Source organism: Procambarus clarkii, chromosome 76 (assembly GCF_040958095.1).
Source record: "Procambarus clarkii isolate CNS0578487 chromosome 76, FALCON_Pclarkii_2.0, whole genome shotgun sequence".
Classification (NCBI taxonomy): Eukaryota; Metazoa; Arthropoda; class Malacostraca; order Decapoda; family Cambaridae; genus Procambarus; species Procambarus clarkii.
Window position 1 is genome coordinate 18,295,419 of NC_091225.1, and position 18,771 is coordinate 18,314,189.

The 18,771-nt window shown below is 42.5% G+C and overlaps 1 protein-coding gene across 1 annotated transcript in view; it reads left to right on the forward strand.

Moving 5' to 3' along the window:
* Positions 1 to 5,603: 5,603 nt before the first annotated feature.
* Positions 5,604 to 18,771, forward strand: part of LOC123771444 (von Willebrand factor A domain-containing protein 7) — a 21,617-nt gene continuing 8,449 nt past the window's right edge. The window contains exons 1-12 of the mRNA XM_069313691.1: positions 5,604 to 6,149; positions 9,917 to 10,089; positions 10,471 to 10,670; positions 10,903 to 11,100; positions 12,396 to 12,535; positions 12,969 to 13,197; positions 14,735 to 14,826; positions 15,558 to 15,695; positions 16,375 to 16,508; positions 16,861 to 17,026; positions 17,462 to 17,591; positions 18,441 to 18,526. Of these exons, the coding sequence (XP_069169792.1) occupies positions 5,913 to 6,149; positions 9,917 to 10,089; positions 10,471 to 10,670; positions 10,903 to 11,100; positions 12,396 to 12,535; positions 12,969 to 13,197; positions 14,735 to 14,826; positions 15,558 to 15,695; positions 16,375 to 16,508; positions 16,861 to 17,026; positions 17,462 to 17,591; positions 18,441 to 18,526 (1,923 nt within the window). The 5' untranslated portion in view covers positions 5,604 to 5,912. The remainder of the gene's footprint in view (positions 6,150 to 9,916; positions 10,090 to 10,470; positions 10,671 to 10,902; positions 11,101 to 12,395; positions 12,536 to 12,968; positions 13,198 to 14,734; positions 14,827 to 15,557; positions 15,696 to 16,374; positions 16,509 to 16,860; positions 17,027 to 17,461; positions 17,592 to 18,440; positions 18,527 to 18,771) is intronic.

An 18,771-nucleotide genomic window follows, 5' to 3' on the forward strand; every position in this document is an offset into this window, starting at 1 on the left:
CGCGACTATTGTGAGTCGATTGATGTTCCGTGGGTCAGTGTGCCAGGGAGTGCCAGTGCTGAGTGCCGCTGAGTGCCACGGAGTGTGGCACTACAGCTGGACTGCTCTCTTATACCCGCCTCTCCGCGCCTCCTCAACAATTGACACAGTCGTGTCCAGAATATTTTAACAGCATCATTATTGATGGGAACCGCTGCTGTTGAAGGCGAGTAAGTCTCTATCAATAATATGAGATAAATCAGTCAAGGAGCTATGATAAGGATTCAAACTTGTGAATCTGGGTACTCCTAAGCATTCAGTAATAAGACATTGTATCGAATAGTGAGTCTATCTTAAGTTTAAGATGAAATTGTCTTGCTTCTGAGGTTTTATAACGTAGGGTGTTGTATCTGTTGTATTTTCTGGAGTTGTTAGTGCCTTGTTTATCTTTTTATCCTGTTAGTTATCTTTTGCTTTGTTTCCCCTTCATCCCCTTCCTATCTCCATCGTTTGGTTCCTTCCTTTGTCCTGCATTTCGCTCCTCTCCTCCATCTCTCTTTCCCTCCACACATTCTATCTCTATTTCCATCTCATTCTTATTGATCATTTTCTTTCTGTGTGCTTCCTTCCAGCTGTACCATTCCTCTTCCTGTCCCCTTCTCTCCCTCTTCCATAGCCCTTCTTCCTCTCATCTATGTCACTCATTCTGTCTCTCTCTCTCTCTCTCTCTCTCTCTCTCTCTCTCTCTCTCTCTCTCTCTAGCCATCACAACTATATAGCACTTGGAAGATATCAGGATAAGGATTTAGGATGTAACGGGGGGGATGGAATGGTGCCCAACCACTTGGACGGTCGGGGATTGAACATCGACACTGCAGGCAGCGAGACCATCGCTCTACCGTCCAGCTTAAGTGATTGGGCACTCAATTAAGAAGGAATACATCATCTTATATGAGGAATGTTTTTTTTTTTTTTTAGAATGACGCCCACAGTGTTCCACTAACGTGTGGGAGTTTAATTAACTGTTGATAGGAGTCGTTTAATGGGATCGTTTAACCGGAGCGTCTTCCAGAGAAGCGTTTAGAATAGTGGGAATTATTGAAGAGAAGTATAGTGATCTTGATGACAGAAATGGTGGTGGTGCAGGCCATAGCATTTTTGCAGTGTTGTTCCAGATGTGCTGTCTGTGGTTCCAGGTGTGCAGACTGCTGTTCCAGGTATGCAAATTGCTGTTCCAGGTATGCAAATTGCTGTTCCAGGTTTGCAAATTGCTGTTCCATTTGTTCAAATTGTTCTTCCATGTTTGCAGGTTACTCTTTAACACAATAGTTGACTGATCAACCAGGAAGTAAACTTTAGCCCTGAACATAATTCCATACAAGACGAAACCTTTCAGTGTACATACACAACAGGCAGAGTCTGCCTCTCGATGTATGTATCCAGGTCTTCCTGTATTAGTAGGAAGAGACGTCGAATTTTATTAACTTTTTACATTTTGAAAATACTGATAGTTTTAAATGGATCAATAATCAGGTCAACAGACACAGTGGACTCGACTCATATACATATAAGTATACATATAATAAGTATACATAAGCACACCTTTTCATTTGTGCTTATTTTGGATGCGAACCGAGAAGACGTTAAGCCTAGCTGTAGTCTATATGAAAAATTTATTTTCAGGAGCTTGAGAAATGCATAAGCATGAAAAACGAAGATTGAATAATGACAACAACAAAATAACAGTTTAGAGAGTAAAAAATATTGACAAGATGTTTAATGTGGGTTTAACTGTTGTTAATTTGGGTTTAATTGTTGTTAATGGGGGTTTAACTGTTGTTAAGGGGGGTTTAACTGGCCTATAGGTTATGCCAATTAACCTGGCATAACCTATATGCCAGGTTATGTGATGATCACTGGGGAATCTTAATCAATTTATAACTATGAATACGGATATCATTGGAATGAGCCCACAACGTGATCATGTAATTGATGATTTCGTGCGTGAAATGTAGAGCTGCATGTCCGGTCAGACTCATCAGCGATGAGGACTGATGGTTCGAAATGAGGATGAATGATTGTTAGATTCAGCGCAAGAATATATGAGGACCAGTCCACGCTCGACGTCGCCATATCTTGCAAACAAATATAAATACAGACAGTTGTTTACAGGCTCTCCCTGGTGCCTGGTGCCGGGGAGAGACAGCAGTGCCTCCCAGCTGCCAGGAGAGCCATGAGCGCTGCCACACCCATTACTCATACAGTAATGAGTGCCTCTCACCGCTCCACTGCCTCGTGTGGTCGCCTCGTCCCTCTCAATAACTCATCTGGCTCAAGACTCATAAATGTCAATAAAAAAGATACATCAGAGGCTGAATTCAGACAGTTACATGGAAGATCCAGAATGCAACCATTCTCATTCTTGCTTTAAGGTGCATGACTATATCCACATTTAATCAGCTGCCTTCCATAACTATGGCAAGCAATACACCTATTGACATAGCTCGAGTGCAGGGGGGAGTTGTGTAAAACCCTGGTTTGTGTCTCGGAGAGGCTGCAGGATCCAGTAAGTTCAGTAAAACTTCGGTTTCAACTCTTTTTTAACTCACCCCATGATTGAGTCTGTAACCTATTCATCATCTTGAGTACAAACATCACCCGAGTTTTTGTAACCAAGTGAACATAAATAACTCATAATATAAATCCGCGTTGAATGTATTATACAATATACTGCAGAAGAGATGTATCACACTAACTTTATTCACTCGACTCCCTATTGTAAGATATACATGTTTTTATATGATTAAAAAAAATGCCCAACTGTTCCTGTACAGAGAAAAGTGAAACTTTTCGAACATTATATACATTTTCACTGATCTCTGAATCGCGACACAAACCACATAAGAGGTCATTCAGTAAGAGTACAGGTCCTCTTACTGAATGCCGAGTAAGAGGCATTTTTTGGCATGCAAATGACCCGGACGTAGCAATTATGGTGGTTTAGGGAAATTAAAAACCGCCATGATATTGACTCAAAGACTGAACTATTTTTTTATGGGGTGAATCGAGAGCAACCCGCTCTGGCACAAGACAGTACATATATGACTTATTGCTTATAGTCACGATTTGGCTGATTAATAAGTACATAGCCAAATGCAGGCGACGAGTCACAATAACGAGGCTAAAGTATGTTGACCAGACCACACACTAGAAGGTGAAGGGACGACGACGTTTCGGTCCGTCCTGGACCATTCTCAAGTCGATTGGTCCAGGACTTGACCGAAACGTCGTCGTCCCTTCACCTTCTAGTGTGTGGTCTGGTCTACATAGCTAATATTGACTATTAGCAAGTGGGAGAACGGGTTGTCGAGAGAACGAGTTCCATTGCGTCATTGTGACGCAAAGTCTTCCCTTTACCTGACGCATAAACATACGCGTGACGCAATATATCTTCCTTTACCTAACGCATAAACATACGCGTGACGCAATATATCTTCCTTTACCTAACGCATAAACATACGCGTGACGCAATGAATCAGTGTGGCCCAGTCTCTGCCGTGATAAGAAATCACTTATTCGTCAAAGATCACAAGTTCATTTTTAGACCATTCACTCATTACGCCTCCAAGCGACGCGCTGCTATATGTATATCGCATGAGTATGAGTGACGTATATATAAGTATGAGGCGGGCTGGTTATCGTGGATAAAACACGTTAAAAGGGATAACGCTATCTAGCAATTTGTCACCATTAAGGAATTATGTGTAAATATCACTTTCTGCTAAGCTTGCCCAATCGGCTCCGTTGCGTGGGTTTTGTGTTCAAGGTTTAGCATCGTTCAGGATTTTGTTCTATAATGTGTATGATATCACAGGTGATCTGTATCAATATAAATGGTGGTGTGTATTTTCTCTGTATAGCTGGTTAGTATAGCTATACATATTATTATTAATACAGCTATTCAGCTCTGTACCATGCTGTACCATGCTGCATGTACTCCTGGTCCATTGTTCCATATGATTACTGTACAACAAGATTAAGAAAGAAGTATTTAGCCTCCTAAGAGTTAAATTAGTTTTCCTGTAATATTAAAATATTTTATGCCCGTTGTGTTTGTGGGAAATTTAATAAGTGACATTGACAGAAGTGATATTGTCATGTCCTTGGATGACATGACAGTTAAACACCTGTATTAAACAATATTTTCTGATGATTTTCGCATAGCTTGTGTCTGCGTCTTGGCCAAATCTTTGTTATTCGACGCTGAGATAATTGCAATTTTTTCCACATCTTTTGTTTGCAACGATGAACAAAGTTGAATTACCCCCTCACACAGCCGTAGGAAACGGTCTGTCTTAGCCTCAAACCACTTGCTACAGTCACTTCAAGATCGGCGAATCAAAAGACTGGCGGACCCCTTTCGGAATCTTCAAAGGAGTAGCCGAAACACTAGTTAGATTCCTTTCTTATCAGGAAAGAACGAGCTGTGTAGGCGTAGTGTGTGGGTAGTTCACTATTCTCCACCTCTCAGGAATGAATGGTTGTTACCATGGTTTGTAGTTCGCTATTTTTGGATGGTGCAGAGTGTTTGGAGTACAGAGGGGAAGGGGGGAGGGGGAACAATATTTGAAATAAGGGTTCGATTGTATATTTATTCAGTCATAGGCGGGAGTGAGGGTATGTGAGAGGTTATCGGAAGCATACATATGTATCATGGATCACAGAGTACATGTAGACACACACACATGTTGAGTATGGACACATCTGGGGTCACATAATACGCACATATTAGAGACGTTAGAAAGACTTTTTCAGTGTCAGAGTAGTTAATAAATGGAATGCACTAGGAAGTGATGTGGTGAAGGCTGACTCCATACACAGTTTCGAGTGTAGATATGATAGAGCCCAGTAGGCTCAGGAATCTGTACACCAGTTGATTGACAGTTGAGAGGCGGGACCAAAGAGCCAAAGCTCAACCCCCGGAAGCACAACTAGGTGAGTACAATTAGGTGAGTACATTAGACAACTCAAGTCACATATTTAGTACAGAGCAAAAGTCTAACGAAAGAGGATACAGTAAAAATTATTATGTATACTGTCAGTATATACAAAGTACGGTGTCAGGTATATATGCATAGTTTACATACAATATTTGCATAGTTTACATACAAATATATTAACTTTTGACAACTATAAGGTCTCACTGGTTAACTGCCAATCTGCTAACCTCGTAGCAGGGTTAAATAGACATGATAATGGATTAACATGTTATTTAACTCAAAAGGGCCGACCTCCCTCCTTCCCATGCGGTACTTTGATGCTTTTTATCAGTATTTAGTGACTTTTCAAGGCCTCTCCTTATCTAATACCACCTGGCATTTGACCTGTTGTATCTGTGTGTATGTACACTATGACACCATTTCCGGAGATTAGGTGATTATTTGGGAAATCATATATAAATATATATATGTATGTATATATATCTCGATACGTCATAACATTTGTGTTTCAGAAGTTGCGACTATATGTTTCAACATGTGTTTCTCGTAGCATATGTGTTAAGGTATGTATGAAGTGCGACCCACGCGTGTTCAGGGTTCGTATCCCATGGATCAAGATAACACACTGGCCTCACAAACATGGGCATCCGGCAGGAGTGTGTCAGGTAGTGTGTATATATATACACCTCCAGGCCAGCTGTGCCGACAAGCTAGTGTGCCATTGGTGAACGAGGCACTCTGACTGTGCAGCTCCTCAACTCAAACGACCTCTTGAGTAACTGTTGCTTCCTGATTGTCTCCAAAAGCCACTAGGAACAATAGCAACAACAGATCATCTGAGGTCATTCCAAATATTCCATTGGAATCAACAGTGTTTCTACATTGAGGATTTTAAAGGTGTATTGCAAGTTAGTTTTTGAAACGGGTTTAACAATGGCTCTGGTGAGACGAAGAGAGACAAACGACGTAGTTTCAGTCTGGTTGTTGTTAGCAGTGATGGTGGTAACGCCTCGCCCCACCACCGCCTTCCTCGGGCGTGGAACTCTCTTGGAGACTCAAGGCGATATCTTTGATATATATTGTACGGGGTTCGATCGAGGGACCACGGTCTGGCACCACCGGGAGATCACCAGAGAAGCCATTAGGAGAGTCGTCATCAGGTACTTCCAGGTAAGGACTATTTTAAATTGCTTTCGAGTGGAGCTCAAAGTGTAGTTACAATTTTAAGAAAACGACTGTGTGTTGCTTAATGATTTCATCTGAGTTATGATTACCTGTTGATGGTTTCTAGGGTTTTTTTTTACTCTCGAAGCTTGATCTGTGGCCAGCTTGCGAGGCGTGTTTTCTTTTTCTTTCATGTGAAGTAAAAACAAAGTTCATGCTGCTTCCAATTAAGCTGTAGCTCAGGTTACACGTTGGTGACTTCCGTAGATCCTCTCCTATCGAAGCCTGGCCTGGGGACCGACCTTCTTTGGTGGTGATTGTCATGTCTGTTAAGCTGTTTGTGTTCGTAGCCCGTAGGTTCCCACAGCTGTCATAGCCTGGCTGATCCAGTAACGTGTCAAGGATCTACTTGACAGCTTCCACTGCTGTTTTAGAGAGATATTATGTTTAACAAGATATTGAATGTTTCTGACATGTTTTGCTCAAGAGCATATAGTGACACTGGCTAGTGCTTCCTTATGATTTCCTATAATTTTTAGGAGTGCAGTTTAAGAAGAATCTCTTTGACTGTTTGAATCTCTTTGAAGACTTTACACAGCACCAAGGAGTAATCATAGAGGCTGATACTATACTGTACAAGACTTTTATTGAGAGAGGAGGAGTTTTGAACTCTTTTTAAACCTTATAGGATTCTAGCATTTCATATGTTTGTGATAAATAAGAGCTGGATAAGAGTTTGTCAATATTAAACAACACCCACTAACCATCAAATATATATATATATATATATATATATATATATATATATATATATATATATATATATATATATATATATATATATATATATATATATATATATATAATATATAATATCTTAACCAACCAGAGGACCCAAAACAGAAAACGGGACATTGTCAATATCGCGAGCCACTGACATTTTCTAGTACGACAATTTGTTGGCCTTAGGTAGAGTATACGTCAAAATGCGACGTTCAATTTGGAGAACGGGTTGCCCCCATGTCCCCATGGTTCCAGCACCCGCCGCTGCGTTCGTGGTGGCCCGCGAGTGGAGAGTTCCGGTTGGGAGATAAGGCTCAGCTTATATCCGGTTTTTTGTGTTTATGCTCCGTAAATATTTGCAAGATACTTTGGTTCGTAGTTAACAACCTAACAACCGAGGGAAGGCTATTACACCCTATCCAATTGCAGGAAGGGTATTTTTCAGGGCTTAAGATTGTCTAGGGCTAGTGTAAACTCTGTTTATACACAAGTAGGACATATATATATATATATATATATATATATATATATATATATATATATATATATATATATATATATATATATATATATATATATATATATGCTGCTTAATATGACCGAAAAGTTAAGATTAATAATTCTAACACCAATTTTCTCAATATTTCTTATGTTTTTCTTCACTGTCGATGATAATTGACCTGAATAAAATAAGATTAAGTTCTATCCAACTCTGAAGGGCTGTCAGAACCACTACAACAGTTTACTGATGAACCAACTAGTACACTTCAGTCCTTAACTTTCTCCAAGACAGGTGTAAACTCACACTGGATATACACAGTGAAGTAGAGCATTCCTCTCGGTATATGTGAAACTATTCCCTAAGTAAACTATCCCCTAAGTAAACTATCCACTGAGATAACATAGGATTAGCTGCGACCTTGTTGATTGATAAGAGCTCATTACTTTCCCTTTTGCTTCGTGATAAAGAGTTCCTATATTTGGTGATAGTTTGTTTTCCGATATTGCGTAGTTATCACGACTAAAGATAAAGAATTAAATGTGTTAAATCATTTAATTTGACCCAAATATTGGAATTAGTTCTCTAATTCCAGTTTTTTACGTTTTTTCCTTTTTTTCCGCCAGTCCGCTTGGGAGTGGACGGTAGAGCAACGGTTTCGTTTCATGCAGGATGGTGTTCAATCCCCGACTGTCCAAGGGGTTGTGGACACCATTCCTTTCCCCCCCGTCCCATCCCAGAGCCTTATCCTGACCCCTTTCAAGTGCTATATAGTCGTATTGACTTGGTAATTTTCTCTGACAATTCTTTCTCCCTTATTATTGGGTCAGCACTCGGAGGCCCTAAATTGGGTCAGTAGTGACTGTTTTTACCGTTCAGGAAACCCCCTCAACCCCCCACTCCCCCTGGGGGGGGGGGTTCTGTTGTGGGTTTCTGATGCCAGTTAGGCTTCCGGTCATGTCTATCTCTCTCACTCTGATTGGTAGATAACAGTAAAAGTTATTTATGTCCTCTCCCACAATGTTCTTTCCCACAATGTCCTCTCCCACAATGTCCACTCCCACAATGTCCTCTCCCACAATGTCCTCTCCCACAATGGCCTCTCCCACAATGTCCTCTCCCACAATGTCCTCTCCCACAATGTCCTCTCCCACAATGGCCTCTCCCACAATGGCCTCTCCCACAATGGCCTCTCCCACAATGTCCTCTCCCACAATGTCCTCTCCCACAATGGCCTCTCCCACAATGTCCTCTCCCAGAATGGCCTCTCCCACAATGTCCTCTCCCACAATGTCCTCTCCCACAATGTCCTCTCCCACAATGTCCTCTCCCACAATGGCCTCTCCCACAATGGCCTCTCCCACAATGTCCTCTCCCAGAATGGCCTCTCCCACAATGTCCTCTCCCACAATGTCCTCTCCCACAATGTCCTCTCCCACAATGTCCTCTCCCACAATGTCCTCTCCCACAATGTCCTCTCCCACAATGTCCTCTCCCACAATGTACTCTCCCACAATGTCCTCTCCCACAATGTCCTCACCCATCTTGGCTCGTGCTAATCTTGGCCTGAAACACAGGGTGTTAACACTTAAAATCTCAAGTCCATATAACATTGCCAACAGAACAATATATGAAAGCTAAACCAAAATACATTTCAAAAGCATTGCTAACAACTACAGGTTACCTTGAGGTGCTTCCGGGGCTTAGTGTCCCCGCGGCCCGGTCGTCGACCAGGCCTCCTACAGGCTGGAAACTAAGGAACATTTTAGCGTACATTGAAAGCACCGAGAATGTGATTGGTATTTAATGATAATCTATTTTTTTTTCCTTTTTGCATATATTATAGAGATGATTCGCTGCATATTTGTCATTGTTTTAGGTAGACAACCAATTGAGACATGAGTGATTATAGATTAACGATCATTTAACCATTGTTAGTGAGGAGAAGCTGTGGATTAACCAGCATTGAGCCATTGTTAATGAAGACGGGCTCTTGTTAACAACGAATTACATTTCGAACTTTGCGAAGCCCAAATCATGATAAGATTTTCAATAACAGTTCGATAGCTCGTTTTCGGACGCAAGCTGTTCGAAGATTTAAGATTTGGTTTATTGTGGTATTTTTTGTTTATTTGGTCTAGAGGCATATTTTGCGTGCCTGGGAACTTTTCTTATATCTTATGAATATATGAAAGTCAGTCTATAGCATTAGTTGAGCATTGTAAAGTCACTGTACAGCATTAGTTGAGCATTGTAAAGTCAGTCTACAGCATTAGTTGAGCATTGTAAGGTCAGTCTACAGCATTAGTTGAGTATTGTAAGGTCAGTCTACAGCATTAGTTGAGTATTGTATGGTCAGTCTACAGCATCAGTTCAGCATTGTAAGGTCAATATACAGCATGAGTTGAAGAAGGGATGTTCTGAACGCTTCCACCTACAGAGTCTTCATAACATCCAATTTCCGAATTGACCTTTGTGACCTCTGTTTCAGGAGGTGACCCCTGCGGAGGGGAGCTATGACCACCGGGTAGGCATGACCTTGGAGGAGGCCTACTCTGAGTATTACGGCGATTCAAGGTCCCCGAAGCCATTCCTTGACACCGTGTCGAAGCTGGCTGATGCCGTGGCAGAGGCTGACACGGGTCTCTTAGGAGCTGATCCCAGGTGAGATCTTAAGGATGCTGAACCCAGGTAAGGTGTTAAAAGATGCTGAACCCCAAGTAGGCTGTCAGGTATGCTGATAAAAGAGTAAGGTGTGAGTGCAGGCGAGGAGTCACAATAACGTGGCTGAAGTATGTTGACCAGACCACACACTAGAAAGTGAAGGGACGACGACGTTTCGGTCCGTCCTGGACCATTCTCAAGTCGATGGTCTTCACGACAATCGACTTGAGAATGGTCCAGGACGAACCGAAACGTCGTCGTCCCTTCACTTTCTAGTGTGTAGTTTGGTAAACAAGACTCAAGATACCGTAGGCACCATATGTTTATAGTAGCAAGATTTAAGCTACCGCGTTTGACGGGATTCCACCTGGGTCCCGACAGGTACCACTTCGGAAACGAACGCTTCTCCGAGACGCAACAGTTACTGTCGGGCCGCTGGCGGAGGATAGTCAAGGCTGGGGACGCAGGGGACTACAGCTCGGCTATCCACCTGCTGGGGCTATCCCTCGCGGCTATCCAGGACTTCTACTCCAACACCAACTGGATCGAACTTGGCAACACGGACTTCAACCCTGACGTTGGTAAGAGCAGCGATATTGGAACAGTTTTGGGTGTCGGTGTTAATTTAATTTTCCTGTTAAATCTGTTAGATTGGCGAATCTTCCCCATCTAATTAGATCCATATAAATCTTCCTCATCCGGTATATAAGTCTCTCCCATCGTATAAATACTTGTACTATTCGATATCAAATAATGAACTGATTAATCTTGTTCAATAAGGATAAACGGATTTTGAACACATTATTTCCTCAGGTGTTCCGAGCAAGGAGTTCAAGAACGTGGCTGGGATCCATGAAGACACGTGTAAGGACTGTCCAGAGGCTGCTGACGGTGCTGGCTCCTGCCCCAATAACCTGCTGAAGGAGATCATGGAGGCAGGGAAGCTCACTTCAGGCTACACCGACAACGCCTTCGTCAACAACGAGCGGGTGCAGAAGCCCAGAGACGTTAGTGAGTGAACATTGACTCCTGTCAAATATTTTAAAATAAATGAAGCTAAAGTACAAACTTAGATATTTCTAGGCCTAGTATAGCACATATATGTACTAGTTTAGGCCTTAGATATCGTGTATTACGTCTAGGGAGGTTAGGATAGGTTAGTTTAATTTGCCAAAGCAACACAGGTATAAAAATTGTTTTCCGGATTATCCAACTCAGTAGCTCAGATTTCTACGTTCTAATTTTGTTGTACGTCGGTATACTATGGTATACCGGTATACTATGGTATACTATACTATGTATTCATCGTTACTATAAGTACTACCAAAACAGGACGATGGGCTGCTTATTCAGCTGAGTGCATAACGTAATTGGTTATGCCATGACCAATTATGTCATGGAGTTACCCACCTTCATGGTGCGGGTTACGTTCCTTCATGGGGCAGTTTACCTACCTTTATTGGGGGCCCCTTACCCATCTTCATGGGGCAGTTGACCCAACTACAGAGTGACTCATTATCTAGCACTTCAAATACCAGTCTCACCATCTTATCACCTCTCTCGCTACACATTCTGTATTATTGGCTTCCAGTAACGTCCCAGTCCTGATACAGTCCTGATACAGTCCTGATACAGTCCTGATACAGCCCTGATACAGCCCTGATACAGCCCAGATACAGCCCTGATACAGCCTTGATATAGCCCTGTTACACCCTAGATACAGCCCTGATACAGCCTAGATACAGCCCAGATACAGCCCTGATACAGCCCAGATACAACCTAGATACAGCCCTGATACAGCCTTGATATAGCCCTGTTACACCCTAGATACAGCCCTGATACAGCCTAGATACAGCCCAGATACAGCCCTGATACAGCCAAGATACAACCTAGATACAGCCCTAATACAGCCCTGATACAGCCTAGATACAACCCTGATACAGCCCAGATACAGCCCTAATACAGCCCAGATACAGCCTAGATACAGCCCTAATACAGCCCTGATACAGCCCAGATACAGCCCTGATATAGCCCTGATACAACCCTGATACACCCCTAATACAGCCCAGATACAGCCCTAATACAACCCAGATACAGCCCTGATACAGCCCTGATACAACCCTGATACACCCCTAATACAGCCCAGATACAGCCCTAATACAACCCAGATACAGCCCTGATACAGCCCTGATACAACCCTGATACACCCCTAATACAGCCCAGATACAGCCCTAATACATCCCTCATACAGCCCCGAATCATGGAAACACATTAACATATTCCTTTCGTCCTGTTTGTGTGTACAGACAAATGCAGCCACGGCGGCCCAAGAGACAGGTCGCGCGGGGCAGGCGGCGCCAGAGGAGGCATCAACAAGGAGCTGCCTACAGCCTGCTTCTCCCCCCACCACAGCCTGCACCAGCAAGCGGCACAACAGGCCATCAAAGTCAGTCTCCTGCACCCCACTTCCTGCCCCCCCACCACACAAAATTCCCCATTCTGTTTTGTAATTTAATACAAAACCCTTTTATGTAGTTCCAGGGCTTTTATGGCTTGGATCTAAGGCAAGAATTTTTGTATTATAAGACAAATTAATTGTAATTATTAATGAAAAAGTGAATAATAATCCTGATATATTATTGTGATTCTTCAAACACCACAGACTATAAGGGTTAAGAATTAAGACTTATTTCAAAGTTTCGATTCTCATAGTAATGTGTCATTGTAAATATACTCTGTAGCTCTGGTACAATGACTGTAACTGTAGTATAATGACACTGTAAGTCTAGTACAATGACACTGTAAGTCTAGCACAAGTACACTGCAATAACTCTAGTACAAGTACTCTGTAACTTTAGTACCAGAACATCCGTTAACAGGCGAGTGAGTACTACATTAATCTCGTTCGTGGAGGCGTCGGGGACGCCACTTTCAGTCGCCTTCTGGGCCTCCACCCGACGCCAGCCCTTGTCCTCGTCCTCGACACCACAGACTCCATGGACAAGGAACTGCTCGCCCTTCGACGTTCCGTCAGTCGCCTGGTCCAGCAGCACGAGGTCGCTACCTATCCGCCGGCGGAGTACGTGTTCGTGCCCTTCAATGATCCGCGTAAGTAAGACCTGCCGTCGAGTCGTGTAGATTCACGTAGTGTGGTTCAAGTACGAGGTCTGAATGATGGAATTCCTCCAACCAGACCAGACGAGGTCTGGGTGGAGGACCAGCTTGGGGACATTGAGCCTTGAAATTGACGAAGTCATATCGGGTATATGTCAGGTTTCGGACCTAATCTATTATAACCCAATCTTATCTAACCTAATCTAGCAAAAGTGATATAGCTTAACCCAATGTAATCTAACCCGATGTAATGAAGTCTAACCCAATATAATCACTTCTAACCTAATCTAATCTAACCCAACGTAATCAAGCTTGATTCAACCTAATCTAATCTTGACTAATCAACTCTAATGCAACTTAATCTAACCTAAACGAATCTAAACACGTAACCAAAGTATTAACACGTACATAATCTAAACACGTACAGTATTAGGTCAATACCTAATACTGTACGATTTAATTCAATACACTGCAACATATGTAAAGGGTACAGTGTCCTCGTTCGGTTACGTTCAGTCACGTAATGAGTGAACGTAACCGAACGTGAACGTATATCCGAACGTTCGTTCGGATATAATAGGGCGGGAGGGGGGGGGGGGGGGGATTTGCCACATTAATAGAGAGAGAGAGAGAGAGAGAGAAGATTATGCCACCCAAAAGGTGGCACGGGCATGAATAGCCCGTAAGTGGTGGCCCTTTTGAGCCATTTCCAGTATCAATAGATGATACTGGAGATCTGTGGAGGTGCGACTGCACCCTGCGTGACGGGAGATGTCTCCCGGACCAAGTGGTAACCAGATGGTGCACATTAATAGCTTACTAATCACTTGTATATATGTAATTTAATCCTGAACATAACAAAGACTTCAAGTATATAAACTTTTGAGTGTATATTTCGTAAGAAATGGTGGTATATACCGGTGTATATATTTCAGTATCCCGAGAGAGAGATTTCTTTGTTTTTTTTTAAATTGAAATTGAAATAAGTTTATTGAGGTATAAACACACACAATGGGATGAGGTTGCTCAAACTTTGATGTTAATCTTGGCCTTAAGATTGCTCTAATACTGTACAGATTCCAATCGTGAAATTTCAATCTGTACCTCTTTGCTCCAATCGCGATCTGCAATTTCCTACCTGTGTTCAAAATAGACAAATATAATTGTTCTATGTGAGTTTTCAGTACTATTTTTTCCCCATGCTCACCTGAATATAGGGATTGATTAACTGATTGATGAAGATTAAGCAACCTGGCACGGGCATGAATAACCCGGAATGAATACAGGGGTTTCTAAACAGTAGTTTAAGGGTCAATATGCTCACCAACAGGGTCATCAGGGCTACCACAGTAGCTTATTGACCAACAATAGCAAGCACACTCGCTATAGAGGGTCAGTAACTAGCAAGCAGTCACTATACACACCTAATCATGTGACATTTCTGACTTATTGATGCCATTTATCTTCACTGAGCCCCCGACGCAATATTGAACTTCATTAAACTAAAACTTAAGCATTTTCTTACCTCTAGTATACGGACCAGTGACGAGATCTCGACGTCCTGAGGAGATCTACAACGCCTTGACCCAACTGAGAGCCATTGGTGGAGGCGATGAAGCTGAGGCAAGTTACCTCACCGGCCAGACGGAATACGGAGGCCGGATGGACGGGAGACAGACCGGATGGTCCAGACGGGAGACAGGCCGGATGGTCTGCCTCCCGTTCGGTCTAAGATTACGTATTTTAAGTTGTTGTTATAGATTCAGCTACTCGGAACAAGTTCCAAGTAGCACGGGCTATGGTGAGCCCGTAACTTACCTGGCACAGGAGCGGTGCCGTCGTATTTTAAGTCTTGGATTGCTTATTTAGGTCAAGGACAGATTAGATGTATAGGATGTTGTTGTTTAGCTATGCCTTTGACAATACTTTTTTTACATAGATGTGCTATCATTTTTAGAAGATATGTTTGTTTATTGTCAGTCGTGCCTGAATCCCAGAGGTTATCACAGATAATATCCACCCAGATAGCCACCCAGGCTATCTGGGTGGCTATTAAGAGTAGCTGCCTCATACGGATCAATAGGACTTCCGCATTACCCTTAATCATTATATTTACAACACGTATGTATTAACCAATGTGCCGACAATGAGTCACAATAACGTGGCTGATGATATGATGACCCAAACCACTCATCAGAAGATGAATAGACGACGTTTCGGTCTATTCTTAACCATTATCAAGCCTTATGTGATGACACACAACTTGATAACGGTCCAGGACGGACCGAAACGTCGTCGTCCCTTCATCTTCTAGTGTGTGGTCTGGTCAACAACCAATGTGACTCCTTTTACAGCTGAGCATGTCGGCCTTGAACCTGGCTCTCCACACCAGTCCTCCACACTCTCAGGTCTACCTCTTCACCGACGCCTCCATCAAGGATCCGGAGCTTTTCGATGCTGTCATTACTCTAGCACTCTCTAAGTCCATCAAGGTGAGATGCACAAGTATCACCTGTGTCTTCTAAGTATCTACCTGTCTCTTCTAAGTGTTCACCTGTCTCTTCTAAGTGTCCACCTGTCTCTTCTAAGTGTCCACCTGTCTCTTCTTAGTATCCACCTGTCTCTTCTTAGTATCCACCTGTCTCTTCTAAGTATCCACCTGTCTCTTCTAAGTATCCACCTGTCTCTTCTAAGTATCCACCTGTCTCGTCTAAGTATCCACCTGTCTCTTTTAAGTATCCACCTGTCTCTTTTAAGTACCCACCTGTCTCTTCTAATTATCCACCTGTCTCTTCTAAGTATTCACTTGTCTCTTCTAAGTATCCACCAGTCTCTTCTAAGTATCTACCTGTCTCGTCTAAGTACCCACCTGTCTCTTCTAAGTATCCACCTGTCTCTTCTAAGTACCCACCTGTCTTCTCTAGCTTAAAAGTAGAAATCTCCCGTGAGGGACAGTGTCGATATCTTTCGGACAGTCATGGAAGATGCACTCTGACCCAGATCTCTCTTTCTTTGCCGTCACCTCGCCAAATTTGTCAAGCAATTATCTCCTTACATCTGTATAATGGACAACTCAGAATTCAGACTGTGTCTCTTCACTCCTAGAATAAAATAATGCTAGTGATTATTACCAAATAAATTCCAAATGACCGACACATTATTTTTCTCCAGGTGACGCCAGTGATAACGATGCCGTTGCTACACGGAGGCATCACTGGCAGGCTGGTCCTAGAGCTAGAGGACAACCTCAGGCCCGAAGAAACGAGTCTGAACCGTGTCAGGACCCGTCAGGACCCGAATATTAGGTAATGGGGAGAATAGCAGCATGATATAATGAAGATAATGGGTCCTGGGTAATGGAAGAAGACGGTAGTCTCAGATAATGGGGGAGATGGTAGGCTCAGTTAATGGGGAAAAGATGGCGGCCTCAGGTAATAGGGAAAGATCAAAGGAATCTGATTTTCCTCACTCATCAATCAGACCTTATCCAAATAAATAAGTACACTAGGATGCTTTAATTTCAATGCTTTATTGAAATTTCAAGCTTTACCTACCTTCTCGCACCTGTTGCAAACAGTGATTATACACCTTTGAGCAAAATGACACTAATCTCGCCACAAATTAATTAATGAATGACATTTGCACACTTTCCCTTAGGTCAAGAAGCAGCAGCAGCAACATCTCCTCTCGCAAGAAGCGTCAGTTGCAGAGCTTTGAGAAGTACAATGAGCTGGCTCAAAGGACAGGAGGTCAGGTCATTGAGACGACGGGTGATAAGGTAGAAGAAACGGCAAGAATCTTAGAGGAGACACAGTATCCACTGGTAAGTGAATCTTAGAGGAGACGCAGTATCCACTGGTAAGTGATTGAGATGGTTAAGGTATTGGTTCTATACACAATCCATATTTCTGAAAATTGGGGAAGTGACTCTTTTACAGTAGTGTGGGTTGGGGGGGGGTGTAGCAGTGGGGTGTACTGGGGGGGAGGTATAGTCTCCAGCTATACTTAAGTAACTTACTATCTATGGGTTTTTTTACCACTTACGGGTTATTCATGCCCGTTCAAGTACGTTTATTTAGACAATCAAATACACCTCAAAGGGATAGAGTAGATTAGGCTATTTCTACCCTTCTTTACTCTGGAGTGTCATCTCTGGAGTGGCTTAATCTTAATGGCTGTCACATGTTCCAGTCTGTCCAATATTATAGTCTTCAGTGGATTAGAATAGACAGTGAAAGGTTGCTGGTTCGTGTTCCAGGCAATACTTCGACGGGTGTTTGATGTCACGACCTCCCAGACTGTGAGAATACCTGTGGACTCCCTGGTGCAGGAGCTGGAGGTGTCCATCTCTGGGGGAGTGACTACTGCTACCCTCAACTCTCCCTCTGGTCAGTTACAGTCACTTGTGTTGTGGGACAATAAACATGGGATGGCCGGCAGTGGACTTGAGAATGGTCCAGGACGGACCGAAACGTCGTCGTCCCTTCATTTTCTAGTGTGTGGTCTGGTCAACATGGGATGAATAAAATTAGAATGCAAGGGATAGAAGGGGGAAATATATACTTTTTTAATATTTGTTCACCAATCAACTTGGTGTCAAGTCATGTAGGAATACTAGGGGATGACATTGCAGATGAATCTGCAAAACTTGCAATCAAAATAAAGAATGTAGACATTTACATACCACAGAGTCTATCTCTGATAATGAAAATAATTAGACATAGAGCATTGTAGAAAATGGAATGGTTGAAACACAGCATTTGAAATAAACTGAATCTGCAATTTGGTACAAAAATTTGACAAACTATTGAACATTGTTGTTGTTGTTGAAAGGGAACAATAGGAAAACTGCAGTATACTTAAACCACATCAGGTTTGGATACCCACGTGCATGGGAAATAAGTTTACAGGTTCCAGAAGAAAAGAGGAAATGTCAGCACTGTGGAGAAATGCCCAACAGACCGCTGGAACATTATCCAAACACAGTGCAGAGATCCCAACCAAATAAGATTTAAACAGATTTAACAGCACAGAAGTTGTTAAACACATTGGACATAATTTTATTAAAGACACCATACGAGTCATAAGGACTTACCCTCTGGCAGAAATGAGTCACAGAGAGCCAATCAGAGGCTCAGGGCATACGTAGGCATATCCCAGAAAATAATTGAGAAATGTTATTTATTTCAGTTATAGCATTTTTTAATGTTTCATTTCTCTCTCTCTCTCTCTCACAGGTAACAGATTCGACCTGAAAGCCCAACCTGGTTCTGTTAACCACCAAGGCTACACAGTGGTAGATTCGACGCCCTACCACATTCAGGTGAGCTCAATCAACCAAGTAACTAATACGTGGGTGATACATAAGTGATACATAAGTGATACATAGGTGATACATGGGGTGATACGTGGGGGGGTAATTTAGGTTGTGTTTACCAAGAGTTCTCAAGACATATGACAAGCCATGTGTCACATATGGGTCTAGGTGTCACTGTCAGTCATTAAAGATGACTATGTCTGTGTACTTGTGATCCAGATATTTTTTCTGGGTATTACATCAAAACTTTG